Source organism: Bos javanicus, chromosome 19 (genome assembly GCF_032452875.1).
Source record: "Bos javanicus breed banteng chromosome 19, ARS-OSU_banteng_1.0, whole genome shotgun sequence".
NCBI classification, from domain to species: domain Eukaryota; kingdom Metazoa; phylum Chordata; class Mammalia; order Artiodactyla; family Bovidae; genus Bos; species Bos javanicus.
In genome coordinates, this window is record NC_083886.1 from 49,176,137 (window position 1) to 49,197,004 (window position 20,868).

Here is a 20,868-nt window from a genome sequence, read left to right on the forward strand (position 1 = left end):
CAGAGACATTACTTTGCCAACAAAGGTCTGTCTAGTCAAGGCTATGGTTTTTCCAGTAGTGGAAAAACCATACAATATTGTGTTGGTTTCTGCCACACATCAACATCTTGAATGGATGTGAGAGTTGAACTATAAAGAAAGCTGAGTGCCAAAGAATTGATGCTTTTGAACTGTGGTGTTAGAGAAGACTCTTGAGAGTCCCTTGAACTACAAGGAGATCCAACCAGTCCATCCTAAAGGAAACCAGTCCTGAATGTTCATTGGAAGGACTGATATTGAAGCTGAAACTCCAATACTTTGGCCACCTCATGCAAAGAGCTGACTCATTTGAAAAGACCCTGATCCTGGGAAACATTGAAGGCAGGAGGAGAAGGGGTCAACAGAGGGTGAGATGGTTGGATGGCATCACCGATTCAATGACTCAATGGACATGAGTTTGAGTAATCTCCGGGAGTTGGTGATGGACAGGGAGGCCTGGCGGGCTGCAGTCTATGGGGTCGCCAAGAGTCAGACACAACTGAGTGACTGAACTGAACTGACTGATCCTTCATTCTGCTGACATGGGTGTTGGGGAGCAAGGGGGGATATCCCTAGATGCTCAGGATAAGACATGGCAGTAGTAAATGTCCCAGAACAACCCAAGTCTGCTGGAAAAGGGAGGACCCTTCACCACAGATAAGCGGTAGATGACCGCACAGGGTCTGCCGCACACCCATAGAAGCAGCTCATCAGATGTCGATGTATGGCAGAAACCAACACAATATTGTAAAGCAATTATCCTTCGACTAAAAATAAATAATGTTTTTTAAAAAGATCATCAGACACAGATTTCAGAGAGTTGTCCTCCTTCACTGCAGGCATTCTGATCTCCATACTATTTCGTTCTTTCACATTTAAATCAGAGACTTTCTCTCAATCAACGAATTCTACAGATGTATATTTAGCCTACATTATTTGCAAAACACTGTGCTAGGAACTGTGATCTTTTTTTAATTAATACACTATAATCCGTGTCTTCAAAGGGTCTGTAATCTGGCAAGGAGGGGATGAAACAAAGATAAGTAACTGCCTTAAAAAGCAGATAATCCTGAGTGTGCTGATAAAGGTATTTGAGTTAGAACAGGACAGACTTTGAAATTTGAGTAGGAAAATGTTCTGTATTCAGGGAGGGGATATAATGTAAATGAAAGACCAGAGAAGAGAAGCAGGTACACAGCAAGACTGGGGAAATACGAAGTTGTCCAGTAATGTACATGAGGACTGTTGGAAACGTACATGGAAAGAAGTTGAAAAGGAAGAGACTGGGGCTTCCCCGGTGGCTCAGTGGTAAAGAATCCGAATCTGCCTGCCAAGGCAGGAGACATGAGTTTGATCGCTGATCCAAAAGGATCCCACATACTGAGGAACACCTGAGCCCACGCGCCACAACTATTAAGCCTGCACTCTAGAGTCCAGAAGCTGCAGCTAGTGAAAGCCTGCCTGCCCTAGAGCCCGTGTTCAGCAACAAGAGAAGCCACCACAGTGAGAAGCCTGAGCACTGCAGCCAGAGAGGAGCCCCCGCTCTCCACGACGAGAGGAAAGCCTGCACAGCAACAGAGGGCACAGCCAAAAGTACATAATAAGTAAAGTTATACTAAGGAAAGGAACGGATTAAAAGAGTTTGGACTTCTCTGAAGGCAGTAGGGAGCCTTTCAAGATTGTTTTAAAAGGGAATCAATCAATGCCAGAGTTGTGCTTTAAAAAAAAATTTGGCAGTAGTATGAATAGTTGAGTTGATGAAGAGATGATAGTGGACCTGGGGATCAATTAGGAAACCATTGTCATTGAATAGATAAGAGATGAGGCCAAATCCAGATGCAGTGGCAGTTAGCATAGAACAGGAGGGCCAAGTGATTGATCATTTGTAGGACATATGGATAGATGAGTTGACAAGAACTCCACAGAGTTCTAAAATTGAGACTTGGTTTGGGATGGACCTCTCAATTCAGTTCAGTTCCGTCACTCAGTCATGTCCCATTCTTTGCAACACCATCAACCGCAGCACACCAGGCCTCCCTGTCCATCACCAACTCTCAGAGTCCACCCAAACCAATGTCCATCGAGTCGGTGATGCCATCCAACCATCTCATCCTCTGTCGTCCCCTTCTCCTCCTGCCCTCATTCTTCCCCAGCATCAGGGTCTTTTCAGACGAGTCAGCTCTTCACATCAGCTGGCCAAAGTATTGGAGTTTCAGCTTTAACATCAGTCCACACACTGCTGTATTTAAAACTGATAACTAACACAGTCCTACTGTGTAGCACTTGGAACTCTGTTCAATGTTACGTGGCATCCTGGATGGGAGAGGAGTTTGGGGGAGAATGGATACATGCGTATGTATGGCTGAGTCCCTTTGCTGTCCATCTGAAACTATCATGACATTGTTAATCAGCTATACTCCAATATAAAAATTTTTTAAGTTTTAAAATAAGTAAATGTTTGGGAGAACTGCGATTCTATTAACTTCTGGGAGAAGGAAAGAGAGAAGAATAAGGTTTCAAATAGAATTTTCAGAGTAAATTGAATACTGTGTTTTTTATATGTATCTCCTTTTCTTAAATTCTAGCTTCCCTCATCTTCGTAAAAATCAGTTTATCTGTAATATACATCCAGAACCTTCTTATTCTGCTTATTCACTGGAGACTCTGTCCAGGAAATTTATAGATGCTGCATCTGAGAAACCTCCTTAGATTCTGTCCCATATTCAAATTCATTCCGTGTTAGAATCAGCATTTGAGTCGCAAACTAGAGGACCCAGGACATGGATGACTCTCCTCAGGGTTAGGAATATGGTACCATCCAGCCCTTCATACTGTCACGGGAAGCCAGAATCTGGTTATCTGACACAGAGGGGATAGGCCACATGACTGCCGAGGAGCTCCAGAGCCTGGCTGTGGCAGGTCCTGAGCTTAATCTGACATCCGAATCAGATCGGACATCTGAATCTGACATCCAGCGAGGAGGCAGCCTGAAAAGCGTACTGTGTGTGCAGTAAGTTGATCTCATTTTGTTAGTGAGCATGACACACCAACTGTGTGCAAAGAGTCACCTGAGGTACTCTTCAAAACCCACAAGGGAGTGACAGGCTCTTTGCCACCCAAGAGCTGACAACCTAGGCTAAGGACCAAATGTAGATTGAATTTTCGACTAATTACAAAACCGAGTGTCAAGTATGCTTGCTCCTAGAGAAACACTGAAGGGAAGAAGATGCAGAATATAAAACAGGCAAAGCGAGTGGGGATGGAATTGTTGAAGGCTGACTAGTTTAATTAAACTCCTAGTTCCCTTCCTGGCCTGGCCCAGCCTCTTCCCTTGAGTCCATTCCCCTCCCACTCTAAGGAAGGAGAAGGTGGCCTGGTGCTATCATCAATGTTCTGAGCTCATTATTCTATGAGAATCTCTCAAGGAGTTTATACTATTAAAAATGAAAGACTTTTGCTGAGTTCAGAAAACATTCCCTGAGAATTTATTACATATAAGTGGCATACATTAAAAAAAAAAAAAAAAAGATGAGTAACAGAATAAGGTGACGTGTGTCAGGCAGATTCAAGATGAGGTAACAGTGAGCAGGAGAGGCCTCTTGGAGACAGGGAGGTTTTCGATGGTTCCTAGAGAATGGGGGGAGTGAGGCAAGTCCCATATGGGGAAGAAAAGGTGTCCATATGTGGGACCGACATAACGGGAAGTGAGGGTACAGGAACACTTGGGGGGATTCTCAAGGTGGGGAGCACATCCATTTTGGCCAAAGTAGAGGATTCTCACAGGGGAGTAGTAAGCTTCGGGATGCAGAACCTAGGATGCCCAGAGAATGGGACTTTTCTACTGACCACTCATGGCAGCAGTTTTGTTAACAGCTTTATTAAAAGGGAACACACCAGAAGCAGAAGCTGTGCTTTGGCCGAATATACACCTTAAGTGGCTCAGTGGTAAAAAATCTGCCTGCAATTCTGGAGACTTAGGTTGGGAAGATCCCCTGGAGGAGGGCATGTCAACCCACTCTAGTAGTCTTACCTGGAGAATTCCATGGACAGAGGAGCCTGGCGGGCTACAGGCCACGGGGTCACAAAGAGTCGGACACAGCTGAGCACACACGCACGCCTTGACACCCGGCTTCCGCTCCTGCTGTGACTGCTCCCGGTGTTCCTGTTTCCTCAGCCCTGTGGTGTGCTTGCTCTGTAGGTGCCTCCATTGCTCTCATGGACAAAGAAGGACTGACCGCCCTCAGCTGGGCTTGTCTGAAGGGTCATCTCTCGGTGGTCCGTTCTCTGGTGGATAACGGGGCTGCCACCGACCACGCCGATAAGAACGGCCGCACCCCGCTGGATCTAGCCGCTTTCTACGGCGACGCTGAGGTGGTGAGTGCCTTTAACCAGCCCCCAGGGTGGGAGGAGGAGGGAAGGCTCTCAATCCACAGTGTTGTCTGGGGTTGATGATTCCTGATATAAAGTTCTCAGATCTGTACTTGATTGAGCTCAGGAATATTCCAAACATGACTGAAAACCAGGAACAGGGGTCTGGCCCTGGAATACCAGCGCTGTCCTGCCTGGTTCACACCTGTGCTGTGCTCAGTGGCTTCAGTTGGGTCTGACTGTACGACCCCATGGGCTGTATCCCGCCAGGCTCCTCTGTCCGTGGGATTTCCCAGGCAAGAATGCTGGACGGGATTACCATTTCCTCCTCTGGAGGATCTTTCTGACCCAGGGGTCAAACCCATGTCTCCTGCATCGGCAGGCGGGTTCTTTCCAGCTGTACAACCCTGGGTTCACACCAGCAGTTAACTACAGGGCAGGCAGCAGCTGGAGGCCTCACACCTGGGTTGACCGTGCTGCTTGATCATGTCCTAGGTCCAGTTCCTGGTGGATCACGGGGCCATGATCGAGCACGTGGACTACAGTGGAATGCGCCCTCTGGACAGGGCTGTGGGGTGCCGGAACACTTCTGTTGTTGTCACCCTTCTGAAGAAAGGAGCCAAGATAGGTAGGAGAAAGGAGGAAGGTGCTGGCCATCTGTGCCCAGCGGCCAGACTGGCCCAGTGGTCTGGCTGCCCTGGGCGTTCAGCGTGAACGTGTATAGTCTCCCCTCTGCCCGGCCCAGTTATTATCTGAGTGAACAGAAAGACTCTTGGCCCAGAGAAGAGCCCTGATCTACACTACCCTTTGTCCAAAGCCACGTGGTTATCTGCCATGCCCGAGTCGCCTTAGCCAGGAGGCTGCTCTGACCTTAAGTGCATCTCAGCGCTGTTGCCTCGGCAGCAGCCCCGCCCTGTGAGCATCCTGGATCCCTGTGATGCCGCGAGCCTTCGCTTTGCCCTGCTCTGTATGTGCTTCGGACCCTCGGGTCCCTGCGGCTGCTGCCCCTCCGCTGCCCCTCCCACGGACCCGTAGACGAGGGTTGGCTGATGTGCTGGCTTTTTTGCTGCCTGCCTCTCACTGCTGCTTTTTCCTTCTTTTTTTTTTTTTTCACCTTCATCCATTTTTTTTTTCCTCTCCTACAACTTTTTGTTTTCTCCTTTCTTTGAAGGTTGTCAGACGTTACCGAGTCGCCCACGAGGTATATTTCACCGCTGTCAGCATCAGGCGTGGTCTGATGGCTTGGTCAGCTTTGCCTTCTCCTCTTTGATTTAGCCTGCATGAGTCCCCAACACCTCTAATCTTTTAATTTACTTCACCTTAAAAGAAGATATTTTTTTAAATGACTGTTGTAGAGAATAACTTGAACTTTTGATAACTAACCCAGAAAAGCTTAGTTGGTAAATAGTTCAGGCATCTGTAAACTAATCGAGTTAACCTTTTCTTTCTCTTTGTGGGTAGAGTGGTCCTCTGTCACGATGGCTTGTTTCACACTGAAACAGTTCAGTGTGAATCCCAGGGGTCCTATTCGGTACTTACAAATTAAGGGAGCCTTTAGAAGTGTTCATGGTTTCCCTTCTGCAAAGTACATGCTTAAAAATTAAAGAGACTGAACAGCTGGGGGTTTTGAGTCCCAGATTACCCAAAATAAATTACCCTTTTTGGATTTTTTAAAATCTTACAGTGACATTTAATGTAAACCCTTTTCTCCCAAGTTCCTTATTTAAAGTAACGCCAGACTAAGCATCGCCTGCCTGAATACAACATGCAGGCTCTGCTGCCCTCCGATGGTGCAGACTCTGACCGTTCAGAGATTCTTATTTTAAGGTGAATACAAATCCAACGCGGCTTCTTGGCAGTGGGAGGCGCTGAGACACTCCCAGTTCTAAAAGAGGAGGCCAGTGTTGTGGAGCAAGTTGTTCTCTCAGCAGAAATCCCCCCCAGGGTGTTTTTTTCACCTAGCTTCCTACCACCCTTACATTGTATGAGTTTTTTACCCATCATGCATCCTGTACACTACAGGTCCAGCCACATGGGCGATGGCCACCTCCAAACCAGACATCATGATCATCCTGCTGAGCAAGCTGATGGAAGAGGGGGACATGTTTTATAAGGTGAGGGGGAGAAGGAGGTTTCTCCTGATGGCCGCTGACTCTGCCCTGCACGTAGACTTCACCAGAGTCTTGGTAGGGTTCTAGAGTCATCAGGAGAGTACCATCCCTCAGTGGAGGGCTCATAAGCTGAGGATCCCAGATTTTTGCTTTCTCAACGTGGGCCTACATGTGCCCACAGCTGATCAACCTAAAGACCTGGTTTTTACCTGGTCACTGATAGGTGGTGCCATAGATTCTACATGGAATCTGTTTATCAGAGCCTGGAAACCATGGGACAGGGAGAAGAAAAATAGGTACTGCAGGCAAGAGGCATTGATGTTAGCATTTATGTTTACTATATGTGTAGATTTAAAAGTCTGTAGTAATAATAGCTTATTGGCATCCCTGAGTAAGATAAGGAAACTGAGACAAAGAGCAGTTATAGATTTACTTGAAATCATTAGCTGAATGACAACAAAAAAAAGATATGGAGTCTTGTATTCACGATTCAGGCTGAAGGCTCCATACCCTAACACACACAAACTGCCAGGGGCTGTAGGAGGGCCGTTAAGAACTTTCCATGTCAGAGTCATCTCATTGTATGAGGACTAGCTGAACCTTCTCCTCCTGAAGGTAAATACAAATCCAACCCAGCTTTTGGCAGCGGGTGTCACTGAGACATGCCTAGGCCCAGAGAGGAGGAAATGACTGTGACACACATTATTTCCGCTTTATGTAAGGAGTACAGAAGAGCTCCTGTGAGTAGAGTTGTATTTCCTGAGGACCATTGTGTGAAAGCTTGATAATCTAGGTCCCTTAGGCTTCTGGGAAACGAGCTCTGGCCCAATCCCGATTTTACACGACTTCACAGAAGGGCCTCTCTAGGCGGCGTACTCATGGACTTGAGAATGGCCGTGCTGTCAAGAACCTAAGCCCTCTTTATGACATAACTTCTGGCATCCTGAGACAAGGCGTCCTGCCTCCTAATGAGAACAGCCAGAGCTATTCCTGTTCCCACCCAAAATTCTGCCTTGGAAGACTCCAAGTCTGTCCTCAGTGAAAGAGAAAATACAAGCTCAGGATCTCTGGCTGGAGTTACAACTACACAGAAGGAATGGAAGGAATAAAAAGATGAGCTAACAGAATGGGAGATGCCTCCCGCACCATTCTGGGCTCCACTTACAGATTTTTCAGAAGAAAAATGTAAGAAAAGTTCAAGGCCCCTATGACCTAGGTCCCTCAGTGACTCATAGATTTACTTGGAAAATGCCTCCTACCTAGTCAGGTGGAATCACAGATTCTCAGTTTCACATCTCTACCACCACTGCACCCATGCCTCTTCCAAAAACAGAGAAAGACTCACTATTTTATCAGTAGTGTTAGGGAAGCAGCAGATAGACTCGGTTAGCTCCCACATCCTCTGTGGGGAACAGCATGGGCTTTTCTAGAGGACTGGCAAGGTGAAACAAAAAGAGTTTTCCGGATAGGCCAAAGGTCAAGAAATAGTGATAAACTTGGAGCCATCAGGACTAGGAAATGCTGTGTCCCGGGGAGACTGAGCCAAGAACAGGCTCCTTTGGAATGAATACAGTCAGTCGTTCGGAAATCCAGTTGGGAAGCCGGGGCCCCAGGTCTTTCATTTGCCAAGGCTTTGTGTCTCTGGCTTGTGTCTTGGGAATCTCCCTCACCACGCCTTGCCTGCCAGGCGAGCTCCCAGTGGAAAAGATGGGACCTTGTTGCACCACTGGGGTGGAGCTGGGGAGGGCTAACCCTGAGCGGTAACTGCAGAGAAAGGATGGGAACGGGAGCAGACCTCCTCAGCTGCTCAGCAGACCAACACTGTGTTTTGCCGTCTTGTGCTCCCACTAGAAAGGTAAAGTAAAGGAAGCCGCCCAGCGCTACCAGTATGCCCTGAAGAAGTTCCCTAGAGAAGGGTTTGGTGAGGACTTGAAAACCTTCCGGGAGCTGAAGGTGTCTCTCCTCCTCAACCTCTCTCGATGTCGCAGGAAAATGAACGTAAGTGCCTGTCATCCCAGCTCCTTTCCACAGCCCTGAAAGTTGATGATCCATGTCACGCCCTGGCTTTTAGCAGGCCCCCAAATCCTTGTCTGCCCCCATCTGGAACTTGGTTGTCCTTCACAGAGCACTGACATTTGCGATTTGAAAGAAATCAAGACTTAAGTATTACAATCTGTATCTCAAACTGTAAAAAATGAATTCTGTGGGCGCTTTGTAGCTTTCTGAATTTTCCTGATTCCCACTGAAAGTAATTGGAATATTCATCACCATCCTGCCCTGCCCCCCAAGTCAGGTTTCTGGTCTTTGGGAAAAGGTGAGCGCAGTGGACCCTGGAACTCCCAGCTTCAATTAGATACAATTGTAGTCATTCCCTTCCTTCCTGGGAGACCCCCTCATCATTTAAGGAAGGGCTGAAAAGAGGGCCCAGGACCACGGACTTCAAGGTTTAATGTCTAAGGCTAATCTTAAACTTTCACTTCTTTCCTCATCCTTTTATTCTAGCATGCCAGGTCCCTTCTTGTCACAGAAGGAGTCTCAAAACTCCTCCTGGTCCTTTGGTTCATTAGTTTAGTCCGTAAGTCATGTCTAACTCTTTTGCAACCCCGTGGACTTCAGCCCACCAGGCTCCTCTGTCCATGGGATTTCCCCAGGTGAGAATACTGGAGTGGGTTGCCATTTCCTTCTCCAGGGGATTGTCCTGAGCCAGGGGTCAAACCCGCGTCTCCTGAATTGGCAGGTCCACCAGGGAAACCCCTCCTGGTCCCTTATTATCCCCTAAATAGCCCTTGGTTCTTCTTGCCTGCCTCGATACAGCCTGTGATGCCCTCAGCCACTGCCCTCTTGATATGCAGACACTGCTGAGCCAAGAACCCTCTCTCAGATCCTAGGAATAGCCAGGCTCGTATCAGGAACCTCTGACATCCACCAGCCTGAGGTCTCAGGTTCCTCAGGAGACAAAAATAATCCTAGCCAAACAGGAACGTTTGAATAACAGAATAAAGAACTCAGGTGTCCAGCAGTGACCTTATAGCCTCTGTGGCAAGAGATCTGCTGTCAGCTCCAGAAAAATGACTTTTTGATCATCCATCTAAAAGCTGGCAGTGAAAAGAGCCCTGATAAATAAGCAGACTTGGGTGTCTCCAAGAGCACAGTGATGCCCTAAGAGGCAGAGCTTCTCTAGGTGCTGAGGAATATGGGGACATGGTGGAGGTTCTGGGGGAAGCGGTGAGGTTCTGACATGAAACAGGAGGCAGAGCCCCAAGGGTCTCCTATAGCTCCAGCTAGTGAGTGTGAGATGAAGCTCCGAAGCCGCCACCGACCTACTGGCCACTTTATGCCTCACAGATACTGTGCTTCTTGAAGAAGTTCTAATCATCCCAGAAATAATGATCATCGCAAAAGAAAAAATTAACAGGTTAGGTTGAAAATAGTAGAGCTGGAAGCAGATGCTATAAGATAGGAGATTTCCTCTTAGGCACCACAGCAGATTGCATGCCAGGCCCACCTGAAATCTGTCAACTTTGGTAGAAAGTTGCCTGTGAACCTTTTTTTTTCATTTTACCTCCACCACAGGGCCTTTGGTCTGCTTTAGGAATCACAAGCTTAACCAGAGGCTGCTGTGTTGTCCTGTGGCTTTGATATTAAGGAGGAGAAAACCTTCCCTTCAGTGTGTAAGGGTGTCTTGAAAATGATGGCTTTGTTGCCATGCTTCCTGTTCCCCTGGCTTCTTAAGACCAGTGAAACTGTGTTCCTCCAGGGAACCTCAGTGATCGAGAGATGAGGTGACAGCAGAGACCCCAGTCACAGCCCGGCTTCTCTCTCGTTTCAAAATTGTTTTTTAAACTTTAAACATTTCCTAAGCAAGGAACGAGTTAAGAGAAGGAGCAGGCCCCAGAAGCCTCTGTGAAACAGAAGGGAAACTGCCGTTCCTTGAGCATCTCCTGTGTGTGGGACTTCCATATGCTTTGTTGCTCTGAGTCCTACCTGGGAGGTCGGTGCGGATGAGAAAACACAGGGCAGGCTCTGCGGGCTTACAGAGCAGAGCTGAGAATTGAACCCAAGCCTGCCTGACACCCCTCCTCCATCCACTCCCCTTAGCCAGTCAGTTCTTTTTCACACAGCCCCATCTTCCTGGATTTTTCTTGCCCCTTTAAAGCCAAGCAATAGTGGGGGAGGCAGGAAGAGGGGGGGTACGATGAGGGTCCACACGAGATGCCAGGGTGGGCATTTGCCTCACACACAGGTGTGCAACAAGAGTTCAGGTTTCCAAATTCAGGAGCTTCGGTGGGTTGACATTCGGCTTCTGGGACAGAAAGAACGTTGTTCCAAAGGCAGAAAGAGGGCAGACAAAAAACACTTTTGTCCTTTAGGGCAGATAAATTCCCAGGAGCCATTGCAGGACCACACGGCAAAAGGCCAAAGGAACTTGCATTTGGCCCACGTGGCTAGAGCCACGCCAGGCATGTCGAGAATCCCAGGTGCCCCATCCATAAATGTCAAAGAAATGTACCTGTAATCTGTTTTATTCCCAAGCTGTCTATTTCTCATATCTCTTCAATGACTCATTTGCACACCTATTGTAATGACAGGATTTTGGAATGGCGGAGGAATTTGCTACTAAGGCCCTGGAGCTGAAACCGAAATCTTATGAAGCTTACTATGCAAGAGCAAGGGCCAAACGCAGCAGCAGGTGAGGAGAGAGAGAGAGGGTGAGGAGCAAGAGGTCTTTCTGGAAATTTGGCCAAGGTGACATTGGCCACCCTGGGGCATCTGTACCCACTGTGTCTGTCCCCAAGGACTCTCAGGGCCAAGCTTTGGGGATGGCCCCCCACCCACCCCAAGCACAGAGCACATCTTAAAGCTGGCACACCTTTGGGGCTGTGAAGATCTAGAGCATTGTACTGTGGGAGAAAAATGCCTTTTCACTGTTGGAGACTGGCGCCTTCTTCCAAGAGGCTTCTGCCATCTCTCAGTTGCTCTTTTAACCCCCAGAACAGACAGCACAAAGCGACACTGGTCTCTTGAGAGAGAGCAGAATATCCTCCTAACCCTTCTAGAGGGAAAAGTAGGATGGGTCACATATCACAGACTCCTCTTTCTTTGCTTAGAGGCATTTGGGAGGTCCCCGGATCACTTAGTCTTCCTTCTGGGGCTCCCCTCCAGTCTGACGGCATCAGACCTCCTTCTCATCTACCCACCCCTCCCAGCACCACACCATAAATGCATGGAACACAGAAGGACCTGGGCCAGGACTGCGAGGGCCCCAGAGAAACCCCGTCCCTCACGCCCAGGGGGCAGGAAAGGCTCCAGAAAGATCTAGAAACTGCCATCAGTGATCTTTATAGATCATTGATCCCTGTCCTTGATGCCACCTGGCCAGCGCCCTGCCCTTCTCCCCAACTCTGCCTGTCGAAGAACTGCTTCAGGTTCGTATCCATGACCAGGGAGCTGTTGTCCTGAAAATCAGACTCAGGTTAAGTCTAGAGATGACGGTGGCAGTGATCTTAGTCTTGGCTAGGTGGGGCAACAGAGGCCTCACAGAAGCTGAACTATCAGATTCTCTTTCCCCTGGGATGGTTCCTTCCTCACAAGGCCAGCTGCCCCTTTTCTGGGCGAGGTTGACAGAGCGGAGGGGAATATCTCTGACAGTTTGTGTCCTTGTTTGTAAACGATAGTCTGAGTTTCCTAGCCAGCAAACCTGATACCTGCCCAGCTCTGCCGTAGCCAAGTGGAGGAGCCACAGTGCCGCGGGGCAAGAGGTAGACAGGGCAGAAGAGGACAGGGTTCTTGCCTGGGATGGAACAGGCCTGAAAATTGGGGCCAAAACGTAAAGAAAAAATTCTGCTGGATCAGCAAGATTCTTTAATATCGTAGTTACTGATTTGTTCCTAAGCTAATTGACAGTGACCCTGTAAATGACAACCCCACCCAACCCTCAGACTACCTGGTGTGCATTTGAGCACTAAGAGACACTTCCTGAAGGGCCTAGCTGGACTGAACCAAATGGGGACGTTTCTCCACTGATCCCAGAGAGGCCAGAAGGAAGATGGAGGCTGAAGGAGCTAGGGAATCATTCTGGGCTCTTCCGGAATGACAGCCTGCCTATTTCCTTCCTTACAAATCAGATGCAACCAAAGCCCCCGGACGCCCCCCACCTGCACCCCACCCCACTCAGGCGCTAACAGTTCTCTGAGACCGCGACCAGGCCCTCAGCTCCTGGTGATTCCTGTGATTCAGAATAACTCCAGTTCCTGTGTTTACGTTTCGTCAAGCAGACAGTTTGCAGCAGCCTTAGAGGACCTGAACGAGGCCATCAAGCTGTGTCCAAACAACCGTGAGATCCAACGGCTTCTGCTGCGGGTGGAGGAGGAGTGTCGACAGATGCAGCAGCAGCCGCCGGTGCAACAGCAGCCTCCGCAGCAGCAGCTCCCAGAGGAAGCAGAGCCTGAACCCCAGCACGAAGACATCTACTCCGTACAGGACATACTCGAGGAGGAGTTCTTGGAACAGGACGTGGAGAACGTGTCCATCGGCCTCCAAACGGAGGCTCGGCCCAGCCAGGGGCTCCCCATCATCCAGAGCCCACCCTCCTCCCCAGCCCCCCGGGACTCAGCCTACATCTCCGGCTCGCCCCTCGGCTCGCATCAGGTTTTTGACTTCCGGTCCAGCAGTTCCGTAGGCTCTCCCACCAGGCAGAGCTATCAGTCCAGCTCACCCGCGCTCTCTCCAACTCACCAGAACTCACACTATCGGCCTAGTCCCCCGCACACTTCCCCGGCTCATCAGGGCGGCTCCTACCGCTTCAGCCCCCCTCCTGTGGGAGGGCCAGGCAAGGAATACCCGAGCCCGCCCCCTTCCCCTCTCCGCAGAGGCCCCCAGTACCGGGCCAGCCCTCCAGCGGAAAGCATGAGTGTCTACCGTTCCCAGTCAGGCTCCCCCGTGCGCTATCAGCAAGAAACAAATGTGAGTCAGCTTCCTGGCAGACCGAAATCTCCGCTGTCCAAGATGGCCCAGCGGCCCTACCAGATGCCCCAGCTTCCCGTGGCCGTGCCCCAGCCTGGGCTCCGGCTCCAGCCGGCCAAAGCCCAGATCGTGAGGAGCAACCAGCCCAGCTCGGCCGTGCATTCAAGCACCGTCATCTCCACGGGGGCGTATGGCCAAGTGGCCCATTCAATGGCCAGTAAATACCAGTCTTCCCAAGGAGACATAGGAGTGAGTCAGAGCCGGCTGGTTTATCAGGGGTCAATTGGGGGGATCGTAGGGGACGGGAGACCCGTGCAGCACGTCCAGGCCAGCCTGAGTGCAGGTGCCATCTGCCAGCATGGAGGGTTGGCCAAGGAAGACCTTCCCCAGCGACCTTCGTCCGCCTACCGGGGCGGCATGAGATACAGCCAGACGCCCCAGATTGGGCGCAGCCAGTCCGCGTCCTATTACCCAGTGTGCCACTCAAAGCTGGACCTGGAGCGCTCCTCCAGCCAGCTAGGCTCCCCCGACGTGTCGCATTTAATCAGGAGACCTATTAGTGTCAACCCCAGTGAAATCAAACCCCACCCACCGACTCCCAGGCCACTGCTGCACTCCCAGAGCGTAGGCCTGCGTTTCTCTCCATCTAGCAATAGTATCTCATCTGCCTCCAGCCTAACGCCTACCTTCCGGCCACCCTCCTCCATCCAGCAGATGGAGATTCCGCTGAAACCGGCGTACGATAGGTCATGTGACGAGCTGTCGCCAGTGTCTCCCACGCAGGGAGGTTACCCTAGTGAGCCCACCCGATCCAGGACCACACCATTCATGGGGATCATAGATAAAACAGCCCGGACCCAACAGTACCCCCACCTTCACCAGCAGAATCGGACCTGGGCGGTGTCATCCGTGGATACCGTTCTCAGCCCCACGTCGCCAGGCGGCCTGCCCCAGCCAGAGTCCTTCAGCCCACCGTCGTCCATCAGCAACATCGCCTTTTATAACAAGACCAACAATGCACAGAATGGCCATTTGCTGGAGGACGATTACTACAGCCCCCACGGGATGCTGGCAAACGGGTCCCGCGGAGACCTGCTGGAGAGAGTCAGCCAGGCCTCCTCTTACCCTGACGTGAAGGTGGCGCGGACCCTCCCTGTGGCTCAGGCCTACCAGGACAACCTGTACAGACAGCTGTCCCGGGACTCTCGACAAGGGCAGACATCCCCTATCAAACCAAAGAGACCGTTTGTGGAGTCTAATGTTTAAAAGACGTGTGTTGGAGTGAGACCCATATGTTTTCACTGCACATCTTCAGGCTTGGTTTCCCACATCCGAGGTAGTTCTCTGGCTTAATTTCTCATGTAGTTTCTGCGTGGTGTTCAGAGGTGGCAGCCCACGTGCCAAAATCCTTTGCATGCAGCCGACTGAGAAGCTGGCCTCCAGGGAGCCGGGACTTGGGTTTCTTTGGTCCGTGCCCCAGCCACACGCTCTCTCCCTCTTCAGACGCCAGCGAGGAGATTGCTGTGCCCGCGAGCTTCAACCCAGGGAGATCAGATGCGCTGGTCGGCTTTTTCCACGAGACAATCGCTTTCACTGATGTTCTTGTTGTGTAAAATGTCTTTTTCCTTTTTTACGAAAATGAGATGAGATGTTCACGGTCGTTTTCTTCTAGGAACTTTTAGAAAGAGTGTGACGCCCCTCTGCCTTTGCATTCTTATCCAGTGTTATCCAAATAGCAGCCCTCCCCACCCCAGAGCATTCTTGTGCCGTGGTCTCCTCCCCCCGGACCGCCAGGTCCCTGCGGCTGTCAAGTCTAGAATGTTCATTTAGATTATTGCTGGTGTCCCTATGGGGGTAAAGGATCGAGGAGAAAGAGAAGACATAAGAAAACACCAATACACTTATTTGAAATGTCACTCCATGGATTGCCCAAGAGGCATGGTAGGAACATTCAGGAAACAACCAGCCCTTTAATATTTCAGTCAGCCGAGGAAATTGAATGGGAATCATACATGTTTTTAAAATACTTCACTGCGAGCTATTCTTTTTATGTTTTTAGCCAAATTAACCATTAAACGCTACTGATTGTCCATGAGTGGGGGAGAGAATAAATAAGTATATGGGGAGAGAGAGAGAAAAAAAAACTGTTCTGGATTCTCAGTGAAAGGCTGTAGAAAGTTCTTGTCTTGGAGAAATCTATTTGTTAGACCCTGAGGTGTCACTGAGGGTCGTATTCCACGCAGAGTATATATGTTCTCCCCAGAGATTGACTGGCGTGGCAATCCTGTCAGTTGGATCTTTGCCTAGAGCCAGATTTTGTTCTACTGGTCCTCTTTTTTTTTTTTTTTTTAAACCCAGATGGTTTAGTGAAGAATTGGTTCCTTAAAAAGGAAATTGAGTCCTCTGGGGATGGTAAGACTGATTCCCAGAGCTTGCACCCAGGGCCATTGCATTCTGTGGCAGATGTGGTCGCAACTCCACCCACCGTGGTTTCATTATCTGTCATTACAGGAATTATTTTTTTTTCCTAAGTAGGAGTGTTTGGCGGGGGGTGGATGTTTTTATTTTTTTTGCCACTCATCACGTGGCATCTTGCTTCCCCGACCAGGGATCGAACCCACACCCCTTGCAGTGGAAGTGCAGAGTCTTAACCACTTGAATGCCAGGGACATCTCAGGAGTGATATTTAAAATCCAGATACAGTGAAGTGTTTCAGGGTGAAGAAAGACCCCTTTCAGCGCTCTGGGGGAGAGCATGAGATGGACAGTAAGCCTTCTGACCCCATAACCTGCACCCATCGCCTGTGTCTTGTGGTCATTTGCTAACCAGTCCTTTTGCGTGACTGAGGCCAGCAACAAGAACTCTGGAACCAAAGCCTTAGCACAGGCCCGGTAGCAACTGTTCGTCAGCTCTTAAATTAACAAACTAAACATCTAAAACTAAACAAAAGGGAATTTGTTCTCTGTTACAGGAATCATTCTGCTCTTGTTAGTAAAGGGCTACAGGAAGGGCAGTTTCCTGAACAGAAATCCAGATGTGACCAGACCTGTTTGTAATACTAAGTGTCCTCTGAAAGAAGTGTTAAGTCATGGGGACCGTGAAGCTGAAATCAGAAACACTTCTGTACTAACATAGATTCTGCCAAATAGATGCACCCCTCCCCCCCGCAAGCCTGGAACAGGCCAGGATGTGTGTGTCTCTGTGCTGGAAGTAAACGGCAGGGCTGGTCCAAGACCCAGACTCTGTCCACTCTCTGATTTTTAGGGACTGTCTCTCACTCAGCTAGCCCAGAGCGGACATCAGTGTCTCTTCTCTCCTCTCTCTCTCACCGAGATGATGAAATGCACAGCTGTGGCATCAGCCCACGACCAGGAGCCCAGCAGCCTCTCAGCATTTTCTGTCCAGGTCTCAGCCCTGCTGGGCCCTTTGCATCTCACCCTTCTTAACCACCTCTCACTGAGGAGCTGCTGCCGCATCTTGAGAATTTCTCAGTGTCCCTTAGAAAAGTGCCCCTGTTTATTCACAGCACCACACATACCACCTGCTCTTGCCTGAGTGGGTGAGCAGGTTCTGTAGTTTTATAAATATGCCATCAATGCCACTTCTCCCGAGCATGTCTCTTAGGATTTTTTAGGGCAGACAGGTTTAGGGTCCATGCCTTTTTGGACAAAACACCTAAGCTGTCAACAGTCAAAATACAGTCTTTTTGTGACCATTGTAAGAGGGCGTGAATGCCACTACTGGGCGCCGGTTGTTTTTGCCTAAAAAGTGCCAGCTGGACCTTACTGGAGCAGGAGGCAAAGCTCTTCTTTGTCAGCAGACTGCCTGTGCCCTGTTTTGCTACTTCACTGCCACGGGATGATCTTAGTACTGTATCTTAGAGATGCCCCCTCACTTGCTGGCATCCATGTCTGGCTTCAGGTGGGGGGACGTTTTTCAGATCAACCTGGTAAGTTCCACTCACCCACTTCACATCACCCTGAGACGGAGACAGCGGTGACAGACTTCAGCTTACAGGTTTCTCATCAAATAGTACCTTCCACTCACCCAGAATTCTTGCACTAATGGGTTTCCATCACATCGTGTCTATAATGGGTGCACTTTATTGTTTGAATTTGTAACTCTGATAAGTAACTGGATATTTAAGTGTGAGTAATGTCTTCATTAGAAAATGGCAAAAGCTCCCTTGTCTTTTATTGTGTTTTTCAAAGGGATTAAAAAGAAAGCAGTGGATCACAACATTTATAGCACAAGAAATAACTTGTATATAAGCATCAAAAAGATTAAGACTTTTTAAAGACAAAAAATATTTGCAGTGATTTTAAAGTGCTTTTCCAGCAATTTTCTTAGGGACTCCTGAGACATGGTTACTTTATTTACTGGATCAGTAAGGCACACAATTAACAATTAAAAATTAATGTTTATTTACAAAGTAAAGGGAAAACCCTGTGTAACATGAGAATTTGGCATGGACAAAATGGAGACCATTTTGTATCTGCTCTTGTATCTTCTCCGGGTTGCAGACGTGCACTATTAAAAGTCCCAAGTTAATAGAGCACAAACCCTTCCCGTCCCTCTCCCACGTGCCCTTCTTTCTAGACGTGTTTAACTTGAAGGCTCAGGAAAACTCCACGAATTAGAATCATGTACAGTACCCAAGGTTGTTGTCCAGAGATATGAGTTTGCTAATTTAGTTAAGCCTGGATTATTAAACACTTTCCTAAGTTACTGTAAACAGAACAGCTTAGAGAAAAGTATTCTCGGTCCTTATATTGTACAGTAGTTTATGAACCCCCGTCTCTAAATATTGGTATTTTTATATCCCAGAGATGTACCCAATAGAAAAATGAATCCATATCTAATTTAATATCCATTAGTATTTTCCTTAGATTTTAGTCAGTGGGGTTTTTTTGTGGATGTCACCTTGCTTCACCACACTTCACCACTAGGTGTCACTGTGGCTCTGCACCAGGCTTGTCTGGTAGCAAAGACCGGCTGCATCTCGGGGGAGCCACAGCCAGGCCGAGAGGCAGGCCCGTAGGCTCAGAGGACCCAGGAAGGAGGGAACAAAGGCCTGGAAAGGGGTCTCCACACATCTGTGCCAGTTGTGGCAGGATACACTCTTTGAACACTACCTGCTTTGGACCTTCAGCCAGGCAGAGACGGGGTAGGCTGACCAGATCTCCCTTGCTCTCTCCGGTGGGTGGATGGGAATGTAGAAGACCCCTCCCTTCCCCATGAGCACCCTCTCAGTTCCTCTCGGCCTCCAACTTGTATAACTCCAGAGGTGTCACAGTTGGATGGTTCGATTCAAAGAATTCAAAGTTATTTTTCTACTGCAGAATTGCCTTGGACAACACCTGTTGCTCACTGAATCTTTGCCACAAAAATGGAACAGGCACCCCCGTGGGGCAGGGTGTGCCCAACCCCATCCCAGCCTCCCCACCCCCACCCCGCCTGTCTGTCCCTGGGCTGCCTGCTTCTTGAAAAGCCACCCCGCAGAGGCAGCTGCCGCTGCTCCCACGCCAGGCCTGTGGTGGTGGCGTGCGCGCTGGGAGGTAGGGCTTTCTCTTCCTTCTCCTCTAGGAATTCCAGACTGACCATCTACCATGACTAACAACAATGAACAAAGGGCTTAGGGGTAGGAGCTACCTACAAAGACGTGTCATGGAAACCTTCACCATGCAATGCCTTGAACTCCGCTCTGGCTGCTCCCAAGACAAGGTGGCTGGCTGGGGGCCTGGACACAAGCACAACGGGGCTGGTGGAGCCACTGTGCAAAGGTACTTGAATACTCACTGGGTCTTCATCAACTTTTATAATACAGACCACTCAAGGGCTGAAGTGTTGGGAACCTGCATTTCGGTGTCCAGTGCCTCGCAGCAGCTGAACCACCCTGAGATGCTTGTGGCCAGCTGATGGCCACAGCCAGAGCTTTGAAAGTCAGTACCAAATGAACACGTAATTGGACACCAAAAATCAAGTGTTAACTTTCATGTCTCCTCACCCGTTCCATCTCATTTCTTCCTGCTGACTCTGTGATATCTCTGCTAAGCTGACCTGTCAGGTTTTTGCTGGACACACACAGGTGCAGACCAACATCCCTCTTGTTTTTTTTTACGCCTACTCTGTGGAAAGGAAGGAGCCTAGCTGCTTTGTTGCTGTAGCACTCGCTGGCTGGATTTTTCTTTTGCCTAATCACTAACCAGAACACCTGGTTAGGGAAACTCGACTCAATCCCTTTGGTCCCCAGGACCAGACAGAGTTATTTCTGGAAAATTCAGTACTTGAATGTACCTGCCTTATTGTGAACCAACTTACTGGAAAAAAATTAGAAATGCTGGCTCCAGATCTCTGCTTCCTTCACGGGTTATTTTGGAAATCCTGTAAGTTACACTTCCTGTTCCAGTTCGGGTTGGTTTTTTTTTTGTGGGGGGGGAGGTGTTTTCATTTCTATTTTTTTTTCCTCTGGCTGATTCCTGCTGAGTGGGGCCAGTTCCTCGTCAGGCTCAGGGCAGGTGCCATTCTCAGGCTTGGCCTCCTTTCCATCCAGCATAGCATCTTTGTCTCTGTTCTGTCTCCTCCAAATCCAAGATGATTTTAATTAGTACAGACCTGTACAGTCTACAATTAAAGAGTGATTTGTACTAACATGATTTTGATTCTTCCTCCTCTTTGCTGTCCTTTCAAGACACTTGCTGGAAAAAGCTTTAATGCACTTAGTTTTCCTTTAGGTTTTCTATAACTCAGATGTAAAGGACTTTCTCTGTACAGTATATTATCCAATGCATGTTTGTTCTCTATCCTGATATATTGAACACCACACGGTTGTGAACTCGTGCAGTGGGGAGGTCCCACACCCAACAGAGGCATCTAGCCCCCTGTGTATAAGGAAAGACATTTTCCTTTGCTGTCCTTGCTTGAGCAGTTTTATTGTCTGTACATGTGAGCTGTGTGAGATAGATGTGAAAAGTTAAATGAATGCAATTTCCTGCCCATGTATACAGATCGCCATCTGTACAATGAACTGTATGTATGAAAGCAAATGTACTTATTTATAAATGGGTAACACTTGGAAAAACATGGTGTTGTGGTGCTTTCTCCTTTCATTACAGTACCTCTCCAGGAGCTGACTCGGGCCACGGTCTCCGAGGCCCACCATGCTAAGGATGCCTCCCCCAGGGACAGCTGGCTGGGCCCAATTCCTAATGATTTGGCTGGTCGTTTATGGGATATTTAGAGTCACCCCTTGGGGCTCTTGTTCATTCAGAGAAGTTACAGAGCTCTCTTGAGAGCTGGCCGCCAAGGGGCTCGAGAGAACCCTGGACAAGACAGTCCTGAGGGCCCATCAGCCAAGGCCCACTGCGTTCATTGAGAAAGAGAGGAGGCTCTTTCTTCCGTGGAAAAG

At 49.0% G+C, this 20,868-nt stretch overlaps 1 protein-coding gene across 6 annotated transcripts in view; it reads left to right on the forward strand.

The window, feature by feature from the left end:
- The window catches only part of TANC2 (tetratricopeptide repeat, ankyrin repeat and coiled-coil containing 2), a 365,204-nt gene extending 344,663 nt beyond the window's left edge, over positions 1 to 20,541 (forward strand). For 4 of the 6 annotated variants that reach the window (XM_061392283.1, XM_061392285.1, XM_061392287.1 and 1 more), the window contains 7 exons: positions 4,217 to 4,392; positions 4,882 to 5,014; positions 5,558 to 5,587; positions 6,409 to 6,500; positions 8,349 to 8,495; positions 11,087 to 11,187; positions 12,773 to 20,541. In XM_061392283.1, the coding sequence (XP_061248267.1) occupies positions 4,217 to 4,392; positions 4,882 to 5,014; positions 5,558 to 5,587; positions 6,409 to 6,500; positions 8,349 to 8,495; positions 11,087 to 11,187; positions 12,773 to 14,726 (2,633 nt within the window). In that variant the 3' untranslated portion in view covers positions 14,727 to 20,541. The remainder of the gene's footprint in view (positions 1 to 4,216; positions 4,393 to 4,881; positions 5,015 to 5,557; positions 5,588 to 6,408; positions 6,501 to 8,348; positions 8,496 to 11,086; positions 11,188 to 12,772) is intronic. The other 2 variants (XM_061392284.1, XM_061392289.1) reach the window with 1 other exon arrangement.
- Positions 20,542 to 20,868: the final 327 nt, after the last annotated feature.